The sequence below is a fragment of the Harpegnathos saltator genome, unplaced genomic scaffold (assembly GCF_003227715.2).
Source record: "Harpegnathos saltator strain DR-91 unplaced genomic scaffold, Hsal_v8.6 scaffold714, whole genome shotgun sequence".
Classification (NCBI taxonomy): Eukaryota; Metazoa; Arthropoda; class Insecta; order Hymenoptera; family Formicidae; genus Harpegnathos; species Harpegnathos saltator.
Genome location: NW_020230554.1, coordinates 175001 through 191412, shown reverse-complemented (window position 1 = coordinate 191412; position 16412 = coordinate 175001). Strand labels below are relative to the sequence as shown.

The window sequence follows — 16412 nt, the reverse complement described above, 5'->3', positions numbered from 1 at the left end:
AGGGCTGGGGGGAGACGGGGAGAAAGCGAACGAGGGAGGACGCGTGCGTTTCGTCCGGTCGCAAGAGAAACAACGCGGCGGTCCGTGTATTTGTCTTCCGGGGAAAAAAATATTCGTAGCACCGCGAGTTTCGAAGTAAAAACCCTCTCGTCCGTGTTTGTCGCGTTCCGTTTCAATGCATCCTATTCCGACGATGTACACGACCCATCGGAGGCCAGGCGGCGCACTGTACTCTGTATTATTTTCGATGCGCGGCGTGCAACTCTCGACGCCGTCGAATCCCCCGCGTTATTTCCATTACTCGCGCTGCCGCTTATCCCGCTCGCAATCATCCCCTAATTATAACCGCCACCTCCTATAAAATCTCCACGTCAGAAGGGTTGAAAACGAACGATCGACCCCGGGGCTCTCTAGACCCCCGCGTTCTTGCCCATCCCTCCCTCCCTCGGAATTCCTGGGTTCGCCGGTGTTTACTTTGCGAATGGGGCAGGGCGGTGCCGTTCGTGGATGGAGAAGATCGCGGGGACTTGAATTATACAGCAGTGACGTCGGCGAAGATAATCACACGCCTCGCAACGGCCAGTTCATCATCGCGGTATCGCGCTCTAAATGAGGGGGTTGATGCATCGCGGAGGTGCACCCGCACGAACCAAGCCGGATGGAGAGCGGAATGTACGGAACGAGAAGGGCGAGCGAGGGACAAGGGCGACACGGGTCGGTCACCCTTTTCCGACTCTACCGAACCCAACGTCTCCGCCGGACGCGGTAGGAACTCTATTAGCAATGGAAAAATAGAGTAAAAGGCCTGACGGAGGAGAGCGGAGGAGAGATAGATATAGATGTCTATTTAAAAACACAGAGCTGTCCTCGTCGTATATTCACTGCAGGGAGAAAAATATTTCGTTGGATGGGACAATTTTCTCGTCAAGTATAAACGATTCCGGAATTCCATTTCAAATTATCAGAATTCAGTCTAAATTGTTGACATTTCTGATTAACTTAAACAGAATTCTGGCATTTCCAACTGGAATTTCCGAGTAGTTCATATCTCACCGGAAAATTTATTCATCCAACTAAAACGTTCTCCGTGTTAATTTTTAAGCGTTGGATAAATACCGATCCGGCGTTTTGTCAAATATCTGACGAAAGTGTCTGCGTTTTTTTCTTGCCGACATTCAAATCGATAGTTTTCTACAAGTTAGGATTTGATAAAAAAAAAAAAAGTCTTTCCCGAGTCGAAATATTAATTCTACATTAATCCTGCAAATTGCATCCAATTTGAAAAATCAATGCAGAATCTCGATGCGCAATAGTGAACAAGCTTTGTCCTACCTGAACGTTACATCTGGCTACTCTCGCAGTCTCGCCCATGATTGAGTCTTCAACAGCGACGTATTCCGCAGTTATTTAATACTCGTTTATCTCGATAATGTATATGTACTTAATCCTTATATTCTTAATTGAAATGAGCAATTTTTGTTGACGTTGATTATATATTCGCTTCACAGCGCAAGAAAGAGAGCAAAGAGAGAAACGTAAATAGAACTGCCTTTGTTAGAACTGCGCGTGAGATAAATATATAAGGATTAAATAATCATATAAGAATTAGAGGAAATGGATATGAAAAATAACACATTTTATTCTCATCATTCTTAAAGTTCTCTTTTCCTTTTTTCTCTTTTCTTTTTTTCTTTTCTTTTTTCTAATGAGAATGATGAGAATTGTAGCTCTCAAAAGAGCTGAAGCTGCAAAGACAAAGACAACGGTTACGTCTAATAATGCTGTTTCACCAATAGAGATTTTAATTCAGATTCGGTACAATAAGAAAGATAACCAAGAATGAGAAACGGACATTAGCAGATTCTAAACGAAAACAGCAGTCTGAGCATTATTAGACGAATAAAAATCAACACTTGCAAAATTCATATCAGATTCTAAGGTCATTATTCATAGTTTTCTAAATTATGTGCAATTTTTTATTGAGAATATAATTACAGATTTGTATTCACAAACCATTATTCGCTTGCTTGAGCAGACATTCATATTTTATGAGAAAACAAAAGTAGAACTCATGTTACGTGAAATTAGGTCAACGAATAATCAAATCTCAAGCTATTTTATCATTCTTCAGATGACAAACTATGAATGCTGATCTAATTTCGACTCGGGTATGTCCTTACTTCGAGTAAGGTCCGTTAAAATCAGAAAAATCCTGCGTAAATAAATGACTCAAGGTACCTCGAATACCATACATGATGTATCTGTCCACGTCTCTCGGCGCACTCCAAGTCCTCTCCATCCTGACTTCTCGATCCGATGTCCTCCTTCTGGTTACTCCGTCGCAGCACTCCGGATGCTCCATCGTAGCACTGGCGATGACACTGATACTAGAGCACTAACACTCGCGCAAGTAAGATTCGGAGACAAAGAAACGCGTATTAACCGACACTCGTACTACTCTGCGTCGCGGTATGCGCGTCGTTCGTCGGCCCGAGGCGCAACGTCCTTTCCGCAATCACGGAGTTATATATAAGCGTACGAAACCAAACAATCGGGAAGGCACGGTTACCCCCCACCAGTCGCCGACCTTGCCGATCAGTGTTGATGCCTGCGTTAGCTGAAAATAAAAACAACTCGTGTTTTCAAAGCATACCTGCGAGAAACTCGCTTCAAACTTCACAATACTTATTTACGTCTGTTCCAAGAATCCAAGAATCATATTACGCCGAATTCAAACTGTCTCTATTGACATGACATACGCGAGATCTGCGATCGCATCATTGATCTTTCTTTCGACAAGAAAATCCTGAGAGGAACGCTGTTCGAGAATATCGCATTTTATGTTTCAGGTGCCTTGCAGATTACCGAATCCGATGTAACAGATCAGGGAAAGTATGAATGCGTCGCTAATAACACCGTGGGCACGGAGTACTCCAAGTCAATCACGTTATATGTGAAACGTACGTATATTTGATTATTATTATTAACATCCACACGCGCGGGTCGAGACGTGCAAGTGCACATTTATTTTCTAGCTTAATTAACGAGTACACAGTCTCAGTGTTCTCGCAAGAGAGAAAATGTAATTTACGTTGTATCTTATTAGACGCACCGTTGGAAAAACAAAAGAATACGGGCGGGGGGCGGGGGGAGGGGACACATCCGAAGAAAAGTTAGCGGCTTTTTGAAACGCCGCAAAGGGAACAACGTGTTTGTAGATGAAATAACGAATGCGGCGCACACTCGTCGCTCGCGCACAGAGCCACGTCAATGCCGTAAACGTAGGCGTTTTCCTGCTCGTAATTAAAATTAATGTAACGCAATTAGGACGTAATTAAACTAAACGGGCGGCACAAAGGACTCGCGCGACTCACGTCGCGCACGTTACACCGTCGACACTTGTCGTTTCTTGCGTTCTCGCGGCAAGATCTCGAATGTCGACTGCTCGCATTTGCGATTTAATCGCCGTGACCGCGATTTGCTAAATCCCCAGGTCCCCTTTGAAACGATCGAGCGTCGAGTTTTGCCGCACTCGGCGAGTTTTCGCGCACGGCGCGCGCCAGTTAATTTACGATCGTAAAACGTACGTACGTGCGTGCATAATTATTCCCTAATTGGACGCGCCGTTACGCGTATTTGCATTTCGATTTAATGTTATTCGTAAATAAACAAACGCGGTCACACGGGCTCAATCATAACGTAATGTAACTCACTCACTGCGAACAATCATAATATATATATATATATATATATATTATAGGGAATATATCGTGGACGCGCGCGAGACGCGACTTGTGCATCGGGATGCAACAAATCACGCTGCGTTCCTTTTATAATCTGCCTGCTCGAATCAGGCTGTATCTTCAAAGGAAATATAAACGACCGCCGGCTTTTCGCCGAAAGATACATTGCCCGATCTCATTCCAAGTATCTTTGTAGCGATAGCTCCGTCAAAATATACGTCTGACCAAACACGATGAAAACTCCTCAGAACGACGCGTTTCACCGACCTTCTCGATCCCTCCGCCGCTGCTAACCGAGGTGATGATGGGCGCATCGCTGAATCTCACGTGCGTCGCGGTGGGTGCACCGATGCCCTTCGTCAAATGGAGAAAGGACCCCGCGACCGACTTAACGCCGGACGACAACCTACCGGTCGGCAAAAACGTCCTGGTGCTGAACGACATCCAAGAGTCTGCGAATTACACGTGCACGGCCGCCAGCGACCTCGGCATAATCGATGCCGCGGCGATGGTGAAGGTTCAATGTTCGTATCGAGCACATCGATTCCACTACAGATAGATCGCCCCCCCCCCCATCCTGCTCCTTGCTGCTTTTACGTTTCCGGTTACATTAGCGCGGATCACGTGATGCGCGCCAATTAATCGCGCGTTGCATTCTGGTCCGTTTCTGGCTTTCGCCGGAAAGCCAATCGATCCGCTAAGACCTTGTAGCACGATAGTAACTATTTACGTACCGCGGAGCACACGCTCTCGACTGTGACAAACTCGGCCGCACGTGTGTCATTATTTTTAACGCTAAGACGCACACTACTTGATCCTACTTGATCAACGAAGATCGTGCATACAGACCAGCGATATTGACGTCTCAGCTGCGAAAATAAAGCTGTACTGATCACCCCTCGCAGCTCTTCCCGGACCGCCGGAGAACGTTCAAGTGTCAGACATCACGGCGACGTCGGTGAAGCTGAGCTGGTCGTACAAAGGACCGGATGAGCTGCAGTACTACGTAATTCAGCATAAACCGAAGCACGTGAACCAGGCATTCGCCGAGATATCCGGTATCACGACTATGTATTATCATGTTAGGAGTCTCAGCCCGTACACGGAGTACGAGCTCTATGTGATAGCCGTGAATAGCATCGGGCGTGGTCCCCCAAGTGCCCCGGTGATAGTCACCACTGGTGAAACAAGTCAGTACCCCACACTATTTTCTATCGCTCTGTAGCCTCTAGTCGCGCATACATTAGCGTCATCACGCTGGGAAACGATCATTTTCCCCCCTCGGGTCCCGGGATTATGCAACGCGCCTGAATTCTCGGAGCGGGAAGTTTCGTAAAACGCGAAATCTCGGTATACACGTACACGTTGATATACGTCGGCAACGTCATTAACGTACATCACGTGTATAACGCTGCGACGAAATTGGAAGTAAATTCGTCACCCGAACGGAAACTCACTGTCGGCGCCTCTACGCTTCGGGCGGAAAAAAAAAAACCGCACGGGGGGAAATGTCGTTTCCACAGAGATGTCTCTGAGATTTCATCAATGTACTTCTCTCGCCAGTTTCGTCGCCTCTTACTCATCGTATATAATCAAACTCAACCTGCTCTAATAACATCTGTCGAGTCAATCAATCACGACGGTATCTTCATATATACTGAGTGATCCGAAATTCTCGCATTCGGAGTACAGGATATGATACTTTATGCTGAAACAAACAACTTTTTCCTTTAGCGAAATTGCGTCCGACAAGTAGTTTTTGCAGGAGAGCGTGTTAAATTTAACGAATAAGCGCTCTTGTCTATGTAGCGCTCAGGACCGACGCGCGCGTCTCACTCGCGTGTACCTAGTCCGTGATTAGTAATGATAAATAGTGTCTTTTAAGACGCTCATACGGTTCTGTTGTGATTAGTTTACGACATTTTAAGACTGTGCTTAAGACAATTGTAAATAATAAGAATCGATTATGAACAATACCGGGATTTGACCTGCTGTTGTATTTGTATTGCTCAAATAATGAAAAGTTAATAAAATAAGTACTGCCTTTATTTCTTACGTAATAAATGAATAAAATATTGCCTGGTTACACAAAGTTATCTGAAAATAAAGACAAATGTAAATAGTAGTATGTTTTGCGAGTTGTGAGCGTTCTATTATTTCAAATATTGCACAATTACGTGATAATTAAATAGTATCATTAAACTTAAAGATTAATTTACTGATCAAGCGTATACATAGGAGTATACATATTTGTAAGAGTGATTAAGAGTAAAATATTTGAATTAACGTCTTTTAAGAGTTCTCTTTTAATTTTTTTATAATAGAAAATACAAGGAACTTATTTAAAATTCAAATTGTGTGATATACTCACGTCACGGTCTACATTTATTTATTATTGCTTATGCACGTTAGCCTTTCGATACTTTCCTTACATGTTTCGATTATTGCGAGGAATATTGCTATAGCCTCAATGGTCAAGTTGATTAAGAAAATAAATCATCACAACTAATCACAACAGAACCGTATGAGCGTCTTAAAAGACACTACTTATGATTACTAATCACGGACTAGGTGAGTGAGGCGCGCGCGCCGGCCCTGAGCGCTATACATAGACAAGAGCGCTTATTCGTTAAATTTAACACGCTCTCCTGCAAAAACTACTTGTCGGACGCAATTTTGCTAAAGGAAAAAGTTGTTTGTTTCAGCATAAAGTATCATGTCCTGTACTCCGAATGCAGGAATTTCGGATCGTCCAGTATACATACACATACACGCACGCACACGCATACATGCACACAGTGACTTTATCAGACATCTGTCTACGATATGTCTACGATAAAGTAATCCCACTGACGAATAACTCACGTTCCATTTTCACGCCTCATAACGAGCATTGCATAACGCGCGTCGCAGTGAGTTTATTCCGCCGGTTAAAACGCGAGATGCACTCTTCGACCCGATGACCTTTTTTTCGCGCGCGCACCCGTGGTCCCTATGTACATTCGCGCGGGAGAGGCCGCGGGGGAACGATAATGAAAAGGAGTGGAGGAACGGCACTACTCCGACATGAGCGTGATTTTTGCACGTAGATAGAATTTTTGTACATCACCCGTAAAAAAAGAGGAGCGAATTTTTACGCACATTTTTTGAGGGAAATTCTGTACTTTTTTCCATGCTGTCCGCCGTGGACGCACGATTTGATCCATGTAAGTGACAAGAAAATTTTTTTCACCTACCACCAACCCCCTTTGCTCTTTGTTGCACCAATGTGTTATAGTGTTTTTTGCGGGGCCGTTCCAGCGCGTCGCGCTTCGACGTCTCGTGTCATTGTGTATTTTTTCGCCTCTATATCCTCAGCCTCTCTCTCTCTCTCTCTCTCTCTCTCTCTCTCTCTCTCTCTCTCTCTCTCTCTCTCTCTCTCTCTCTCTCTCTCTCCCCCTCCCCCCTCCTCTCTCTCTCTCTCTCTCTCTCTCTCTCTCTCTTTGTCTGTCTTTCTATCTATCTCTTCATAACCGTATCTTTCTCCGTCACAACGTCTCCCCGTCTCCTTTTTGCAAAAGAGGAGACGAGAAACGAGTACGCGGGGAGAGACAGCACGCGAAATTGCACCTTTCCTACAAATATAGTAGCACACTTCTCACCCCGTGGAAATACGAAGGAGGCGGTTGAAGCGCTCGCTCGCGCAGTTCGTATTTTCACCCCCGCACTTACGCCCACTTACCCACTGAGAATTGTCAATAATCATTTGACGTTTTCTTTTTTTTTTCTCGATAGCGGAATCGACGAATGGAGGTGCCAGTAAGTGAAATTATAATACTAAGTGTGCCGTAGTGATATCATCCGCCGCGCCCCTTTGCCTGTTCGTGTTCCCGTTCTAGTTCTTCATTTCCTCCGATATCCCGTTGTACCGTTGTTATTGTTCACTCGCGCAAGTGATTATCATTTTACTGACGCACGCGCTCACACTCTATTGTCCTTGAGACGCACATATCAACACGTATATCTCCGTGGGAATATCCCTCAAGTAGTTAATCATGCGCGGTATGGAACCGCTTGAACGGTGTGTTTGTCGATCATTGCCGCAGTTAACGTTGTGTTACATACTAGGAAGATTGCAGGAGTGACTACCGAATTTTGTTCTCCGTCTCTTCTTCCTACCCTCCCTGCCTCTCTACCCTTTGGTTGCACGCGTTCCTTGGTTCTCATGGTTTCCCGAGGGTTTTTCTTTTCTTCTGCCTCATTGCGATGACTAGTGGGTGTTTATTATTATCGTCATTTCTCGTGTGTACAATTTTAACCGGTCACTCGCTTATCCCTGTGCAATAACAGCGCGCGCACCTCTTTTCCTCAGAACCCGGTACAGCGCCGCGGAAAGTTCAGGTACGGCCACTGAGCTCCAGCACGATGGTCATACAGTGGGACGAACCGGAAACTCCGAATGGCCAAGTGACGGTCGGTAGCTCTCTTCCGAATTCTCGAAGGTCCCCGCGGTTCTCGAAGCGCTCCTTTCGCTAATTTTCGTCGTTCGTGTCGTCGCGCAGGGATACAAAGTGTACTACACGACCGACTCGAATCAACCGATGGCGTCGTGGCAGTACCAGATGGTGGATAACAGCCAGCTGACGACGATCTCAGAGCTGACCCCGCACACCATCTACACCATCAGAGTCCAGGCGCTGACCAGCGTCGGTCCCGGACCGCTCAGTCTACCGGTGCAAATCAAAACGCAGCAAGGGGTACCGAGTCAGCCCGAAATGTTAACGGCGGTCGACATCGGGGAGACCAAAGTAACGCTCCAATGGAGCAAGCCCGCTCATAGCGCTGAGAACATTCTCAGTTATGAGCTGTATTGGAACGACACTTACGCCAAGGTAGACTACCCACCTCTTCCTGTCTCTCTCCTCACTCTTTTCTCACTCATCCCCTTCCCGGATGTGGCGTTAACGCGCTCGCGCTCACTTCACGTGGGCACATAACGAGCAACGTTTTTTTTTCTTTTCCTAATCGTCCGGATACCGGAGGGACTGAAAAGTCAAGAGATACAATTTTCGGATCCTCGTGAGCAGTGTTGGAAGGAACGATCAAAAGAGTCATTCGTGATTAACCACAGCGTTTCTCTTGATTAGGAGAAGCACCATCGCAGGATACCGGTCACCGAGAACTACACTCTGACCGGCTTGTATCCCAACACCTTGTACTACGTGTGGCTGGCAGCGAGGAGTCAGAGAGGGGAGGGTGCCACGACGATACCGTATCCGGTTCGCACCAAACAGTACGGTAAGCAGAACGTACAGAGCGCAAGAAACGAAATCGAGTGAGTTCACGCAGCGAGGAGTGCCAGACGCATGCCGATCCGTGATTGTCGGCGGCCGCGACAGGGTGGCCGACTGCCTCGACATTCCGTCGCGAATGATAATTCGCGGTGGGGTGACGCGACCCGGGTCCTACGCGAACCGACGATCATGCATCGCGATGGCACAGCAGGTAGGAGGTGGTGTAGCGCTAGACGCTCCTGCAAGTAGCGTAAGCTATCGACGCACAACACCTTGAAAAGAAAAAGAAAAAAAGAGAGAGCCATAAGAAGGACCTTACGTCCGGAGTACGCGTTCAATATATATAGAGAGATAAAGGAAAAGAGAGAGCGTATTCTCGTAAAGAAACGGAAAAGACGGGAAGATAGAGAATTAACGTCGAAACGTGAAGTGTGGGAGAGTGAGAATGACTGCATGCGTTGCAAATAAGAAAGCCGTTTTTGGATGCCACTTTATATATATATATATCTATATATATACGTATATATCATACATATAAATTGCACTAAGCACTGCATTGATATATGTGTGCATTTTGGGCACCTCTTTTCATTCTCGATAATATATGATTTACGTCCGTTCTTCAGTTTTTCGTTGTCTCGTTCCCTTGCAATTATAAACGTACTCGTTAACTCAGTGCGTCGCGCATCGAGTTAACGCGAGCCGCTCCGGACGAACCTGTCTCTAATCACGTCTTTTTTCGACTGTTCAAGGATCGATTCATGACTTTTTTACCTTGAGTACTTTTACACCTCTCTGAACCTTGACCGATCGTCACGTATACTTTCGTTGCTATCCCACGACAGTCACCGTCGACTGTGCGCACGTGTCTCAGCGTTGAGGTTGTCAAAACCAAGAATACGAAAATACGTCGATTGACTCCGCCTCGTTCATTGCGCTAACTGACCGTTCCGTCATTCACTTCCGTATTCACTTCGCGTATTCTCACGGCCGTTGGCCGTTGCCGCGCGAACGATCGCGTTACTCCGGCGTGAAATTCGCGGAGCGTCCATTGCGACGAGAGACGAGGTACATCCGTCGCACATCCGTCGAGAAGATCTCGACGGGTCTCAAGTTCGCTCGAAAGTATTAAAACCTGTGATTCTTATGTTATAACATTGACCGATAGGATGGATCGTTGATGGTTTGACGAGAAAAAAAAAAGATTCCGCACGGCCTCGATGGTATTTTCGCGATCGGCGAGACTCTCTCTTCGTACCCTCGGCTTTGAGCCTCAAGCAAGAGTCCGGTACGATCGGCTGGTAACTGCCGATTACACCCCCGCCCCGATTTTGTTTTTTTCCCCCTCCTACAACTGAATGTTATACAGTCCCCGGGGCTCCGCCTCGCAATGTAACCGGCCAAGCGATCAGCCCAACGTCCATATTGGTAACGTGGGAGCCGCCGGCCGCTGAACGTTCCAACGGGAGGATCACCTACTACAGACTGCAAGTCGTCGAGAGCGGTCGCTCCGACTCCGAGGCGAAGATTATCAAACTGAATGACACGCGTTTCGTATTGGACGAGCTCAAAAAGTGGACCGAGTATCGGATCTGGGTATTGGCCGGGACCAGAGTAGGTGACGGGCCCCCGAGTTATCCTATCTCGGTCAGAACTCACGAGGACGGTATGTATCACAGACACTGACTGAAAGTCTCTCTGTTTATCTGAGGCACGCGAGGAATAACGTGTAAAATCCGTGGTGACGCGCAGCGTCAGGGCGTTGACGCGGCAGCGTTCTCCAAGAACTGCCACGAGCGCACACACTCGAGTTGAGACCGAATGAGAGATTACGCGTGTAATTCCGACGGACTCGAGATACGAATCGGACGAAATTTCGACGTTCGAGCTACATCGGACGAAGATCCCCAGGTCGCGCACAACGAGCGACAACGAGCGCAAACCCGAACGCCGGTCGCTACGAATTTCACACGCTAACCTTCGCGCGAGAGAAATATTATTGGGATGAAGTAATAACGCGCCTCATCCGAGAGCCAAAAATATAAAAGCCCGCCAAAAGTCAGTCCGGTTATGTTACGCGCGGTTCCAGTGCGGGTTGCAACGACACGCCGTGTCATTCTTGATCTGGTGAATGCATTACGTATATGATACATTGTTATATACATACTTTCGATTTCAGATTCCGTTAACGTCACTTCGATCTGTCTCTCTCTCTCTCTCTCTCTCTCTCTCTCTCTCTCTCTCTCTCTCTCTCTCTCTCTCTCTCTCTCTCTCTCTCTCTCTCTCTCTCTCTCTCTTCTTCTCCTTCTTCTATCTCTCTCTTTCCTCTCTCTCTCTCTCTCTCTCTCTTCTTCTCCTTCTTCTATCTCTCTCTTTCCTCTCTCTCTCTCTCTCTCTTCTTCTCCTTCTTCTATCTCTCTCTTTCCTCTCTCTCTCTCTCTCTCTCTCTCTCTCTCTCTCTCTCTCTCTCTCTCTCTCTCTCTCTCTCTCTCGCTCTTTCTCTCTGTCTCTCTCTTTCTCTCTCTCTCTCTCTCTCTCTGTCTCTCTCTCTCTCTCTATCTCTCTCTCTCTGTGTCTCTTTTTCCCATCTCTGAAACCAAATTACTCTCGCTCCTTCATCACGACTTTCTGTTCTGTGTTTTTCTGTCTCGTCTAATCTTTTTTCTCCAATGATTCTACACTCACGTTATCTTACATTGCATTTGTGTTACATTCTGTTAAATTACATTATGTACAATAATATATATATATATATTAAACTGTATTATATTATATATATATGAGCTTTCCTCCTTCTCACGCCACTCTTGTGTTTTACAGTTATACTTTCGAGAAACGAACTGTCGAATCGCCCTCGTCGTGACGAGAGAGGAAAAGAGGACGGACACGGCCCTTTTTTCCGGTCGGTCGGATTACCTCCTCTGTACTTTTTTTTTTTGCGCGAACAAAAGTTTTGAGCGCGCACGACTTTTTGGATTTTTCGTGCCTCTCCAATCACGTTCTACTCCGATCGCTTTCCTATCGTTCTTTTCGCAACCTCCTTCACTCCTCTGAGCCCTCCGTCCGATTTTTACGAAGCGGCACTCACGCGGCGCGAAAAAAAAACACGAAACGATGATGGCCCTACTTTTTTGGCTGGCGAGATTTTATATTTTTGGATTTTTTGCGGCAAGAACATCTCCAACGACTTATTCTCTAGCTCCCCGTATACCTCCCGAAAAAAAAAAAAAAAAGAAAAAGAAAAAAAGAACAACTCCAACCCCCAACCCCCTCTTTTAGTGTGCCCACGATATTTTTTCCAGGTTCACGCAGCCACGGATTTTTCAGAAGCTGATAACCGATTTTTGAGCTCAGCTATTAAAGAGAAATATTAAAGAAAGAAACGAATTTTCTTACCGTTTTTTTACAGGGCCTAATCGCAACTCTCTCTCTCTTTGTTCGTTGCCGTTGGTTTTTTTCACCCCAGCCCCACTTTTAAAACTTGGATATCTCTATTTTGACACGCTAATTAATTACCTATAATTATACTCACTCACGTGTTTTTGTCTTCCCTTAAAGCATTTGCAGGAGGATGATCCAGGTTTTGAACAGCTAGTTTTTAAGATCTATTCACACTATCGTAATATATCAACTACCTAATAATATGTACTCATTACACTCAGTGTTCTTTCTGGTGGTTACCGTGGTTACGTCAGTAAAGATGTTTCGTTTCTCTCCTTTAGTTCATTGACTCACTCTTGCCACGTGTTATGAAGATAGAAGTCAGGCTGGCTGTCCTGCGTGCCATTATTTCCGTTCCCATCAGATCGCGTCTTATCGTAACTACCACCACTATGTGTGTGTGTGTGTGTGTGCGTTTGCGTGTGTATATTCCTCGTGTAAATTATAATAACAAGCAGGTGACGCGCTACGGTATTAGATAACGTTGACTCGTTTGAAGCGCGTGTCACACACACGAAAATAATGGCAAAGCGAGGGACAGCTTGCGAGTGAAGCGCTTACGTATATATATATATAAAAACTCTAGCGAATGTTATCTCACACACAAAAAGATATATATATATACATATATATGTATATATGTATATATATGACGCACTTTTTCACTATATATATATTACACATATATATATTTCTATATCTCTGATATATAAGGCTCTTCTGTCTTTAGTTGAGATTTAGTTCTACCTATCGTTTGCACATGTTTAGAGCATGCCTTCGTTTGTTTAAAAATTCCTCCACCACCTTGCCCTCTCCTCCTCCACCTGTCTCCGCCTAATTCCGGAAATTCATGTGAAATTCTTTCCCCCGTCTCACGAAAACGGAAGAAAGCCCGAGAACACGTCCGCGTCCTATCCTCCCAACGATCCCTCATCCTATCCGTCTCCACACCACCAAGATATCCGCCGAACTGTGCCGAGTCTGCAAAACCACGCTCCCTGACACGAATACGTTCACATTATACCATCCATCCTATGAATGGCATGCCGATGCATGAGACAGTTTTGCTTTTCTGTTACTTTCCCGTCCCCGAACCCGTTCTTGCCCGAGCAGCCCGTGCCAAGGGCTGCCGCGGTCGAGCCCGCATGTCGAACGTTTTTCGTCCTTCGCCCAACGACCAAACAACGTCCACACCACCCATAACATGCCCCCTTCTCTTCTGCCCCTTCTGCGGTCCCCGTAACGAACGAACCGACGAATTCGGCACACCGAGAGGAAAAATTGTTTGCACGATATTTATACGCATAGTCGTTGAAAAAATAAATCTCCAGCCGGTCGTTAGCCGCGGTATTTTCCCTGGGATCATTTTAATCGTAACTTCCCTCTCGGTGCGGAGGCGACGCGCGGTACGACCCGGTCGTTAAAAGTTTCGCAACGCGCGAGTAAGTAGAAACAACGAATCGCGAGATTGAAAAAAAGAAATATACACACACACACGTGTGTGTGTGTGTGTGTGTGTGTGTGTACATATAATTTAACGAAAAAGCGGAAAGCTGCGACGGATTCGCAGCGAGCGGGGGCGGGCAAAGGCGAAGGCGCAGCACAGTAAGAAAAAGAAAAAGAGAAGAAGAAGGCGGAAGAAAGGAAATAAAACATTTGTAACGAGTCGTGGCCGTTTATCTCGCGCAGACTACGGAGATATTCGTTAGATACGCGTTAAAAGTGCGATTCGTCGCGCGGGTATTGTGTCGTCACGATTGTTGAACGAAAAGTCGTACCGACGCGTCCGTAACGATCTACCCTTACGCCCCTCTCTCTCTCTCTCTCTCTCTCTCTCTTTCTCTCTCTCTGTCTCTCTGTCTGTCTCTCTCTCTCTCTCTGTCCCTCCCGCCACTATGGAACCTCGCCCGGATCCTCTTTCGTTTCTCCGCCCGCCCGGCTGCACCCTCTCGCCTCTCGCCACCACGTCGCTCCGACCACCCTATTCCCGGCATTGTCCCGTTCACGGAGCGACTGATCCAGTGCCCGTCCGGTACCCTCTTGAAGCAGACTCGGCAGAGCGAAGCGAAACGATAAAAAGCACTGCTGAAAGCACCCTGCCGTGTAAGCTCGCACATTGTCAAGCACAAAAATTCACCGTCGTGTATAGCATACATATACGTATCTTCTACGCATACGTATTTGCGTATTATGACTGTCGTATCGTTCACTATTTACCGAGATATCACCGGCTGCGAATGGGCATATAGTATATATACATATACTGTCTCACCGTCACGCACGTGTGTGTGTGTGCGTGTGTGTGTGTGTTTGTGTGTGTGTGTGTGTGTGTGTATGTGTGAGAGCACAGGCACCCGCACTAAAGTCGCGTACGACTCGGCAGCACAACGTGTGTTCACTCTCGTACTTTTCGCACCCACCACGCACGCATACACGCACTTCGGCGAGTCGCGCGCGCGCGCGCGCGTGCGCGCGGTGTCGGCGCGAGCGCACGAGCGCACGAGCGCACGCACAGTTCGTTCGTTCGTTCGTTCGTTCGTTCGTCCTTCGTCGTCCGCTCGCTCGTTCGCTCGCTCGCCCGTGCGATGTCGAACGTAGTCTCGTCTCGCATCCCTTCTGTGCACCGATTCTCGAGAGCACCCGCTTTGCGATCAATTCGGCTGCGAGGGCACACGCGTGCACGCATTCACGTAGAACACGGATGCGCGCGGGTGTATGCGTAAACACGTAGAGGCGTTTACGAGGCTCACACTCCGCGTGCGTGAGAGAGAGAGCACCGTGCACAGCAGCAGCTACACACGTCTGAATAAATATTGTTATAGACGAGATGCGATATATATATATATAACTCTCTATATGTCTATATATATCGCGCGAGCGCGCCGAGCACCAGCACTGAAAGCACCCACGAAAAGCACCCCCACTGTCGACTGACTGTCGTGCAATCTGAAGCTCCTTCCTGAGGCGATCTCGGCGAACGGCGAACGCCGCGCCCGCGGAAAGCCCGATAATGACTGAAATGATAATAACGACGGCCGCGCGTCATATTCTCCCGCCGCGAATAACGCGCGCGCGGATTCGCCTCGGAGCGGTGCGCGAATTCGCCGCGCACGCGGTCCAATCAATCCTTCTCCCTGTCCGTCAAAAGACGACCGCTATCCAGTACGCGAATACCGACTTCCGTCGATCCGCGCTCGAGCGATCGCGCGGAAAATGTGCATCGCTCCCGACGAAAGGAACAATTCCGCGCAGGCCTGCGCGAGGAATTGCCCTTTGGTCGAACACTCTCGTCCTTCCGTGAGCGTTCGCTCATTTCTTTTCGAGTATCGGTGCCGTGTGTGTCGCGCAGGAGACAAGCGTTACAAGCGATAACGTTCCATTCGAGATCGCGACAGGAAGGTGCGCGCGTGAATGCGTGAGTGATTGTGTAAAAGGATACCGGATGGAAGAAGGACGACGCGTAAGAAAGCGTACACGAGATGTACCGAAAAAGAATAAGTATCAGGGAAGCGATCGATCTAGAGGAGAACGGTAGAGGAAAAGAGGAGGGGAAAAAAAGAAAAAGGAAAAAGGAAAAAGAGGAAAAAAGAAAGAGTCGATTCGGAAACTCGCGCGCAAAGTCTCCTCTGCGCCCAAACGCTCTCGGCGAGGATGGGTCGGCGATGATATATTGATTGACCGAGAGAGGAAGGGGGAAAAATTCGCGAGGCGTTTCCGCGGAAACATTTGAATACCAATATTCATGAGATCTTTTCCGATTTGTATTTTCGTCGTTCGCGCGCTCATCAGAGCGTTTCCCGCGATCCCGCGGACTCGACGGACGGCAAAAACGCTCCCGACGTCGACGACGTCATCGGATTTCGCCCACGCCGGAAGGCAGAGCCGCCGATGACCCTTTAATATCCGGGGGCCGCGAAACGGCCCCATTTTTTAAACAGCACATCGCGCTAGAAAT

General features: G+C 47.2%; 1 protein-coding gene across 10 annotated transcripts in view; it reads left to right on the top strand.

Annotated features, from left to right (window-relative positions):
* The window catches only part of Lar (tyrosine-protein phosphatase Lar), a 291572-nt gene that overhangs the window by 263600 nt on the left and 11560 nt on the right, over positions 1 to 16412 (top strand). For 3 of the 10 annotated variants that reach the window (XM_025305793.1, XM_025305789.1, XM_025305788.1), the window contains 8 exons: positions 2850 to 2960; positions 3992 to 4267; positions 4649 to 4933; positions 7518 to 7541; positions 8095 to 8195; positions 8285 to 8614; positions 8870 to 9020; positions 10386 to 10682. In XM_025305793.1, coding sequence (XP_025161578.1) covers positions 2850 to 2960; positions 3992 to 4267; positions 4649 to 4933; positions 7518 to 7541; positions 8095 to 8195; positions 8285 to 8614; positions 8870 to 9020; positions 10386 to 10682 — 1575 coding nt within the window. Of the gene's footprint in view, positions 1 to 2849; positions 2961 to 3991; positions 4268 to 4648; positions 4934 to 6399; positions 6950 to 7517; positions 7542 to 8094; positions 8196 to 8284; positions 8615 to 8869; positions 9021 to 10385; positions 10683 to 16412 lie in introns of those variants that run through there. The other 7 variants (XM_025305792.1, XM_025305791.1, XM_025305795.1 and 4 more) reach the window with 5 other exon arrangements.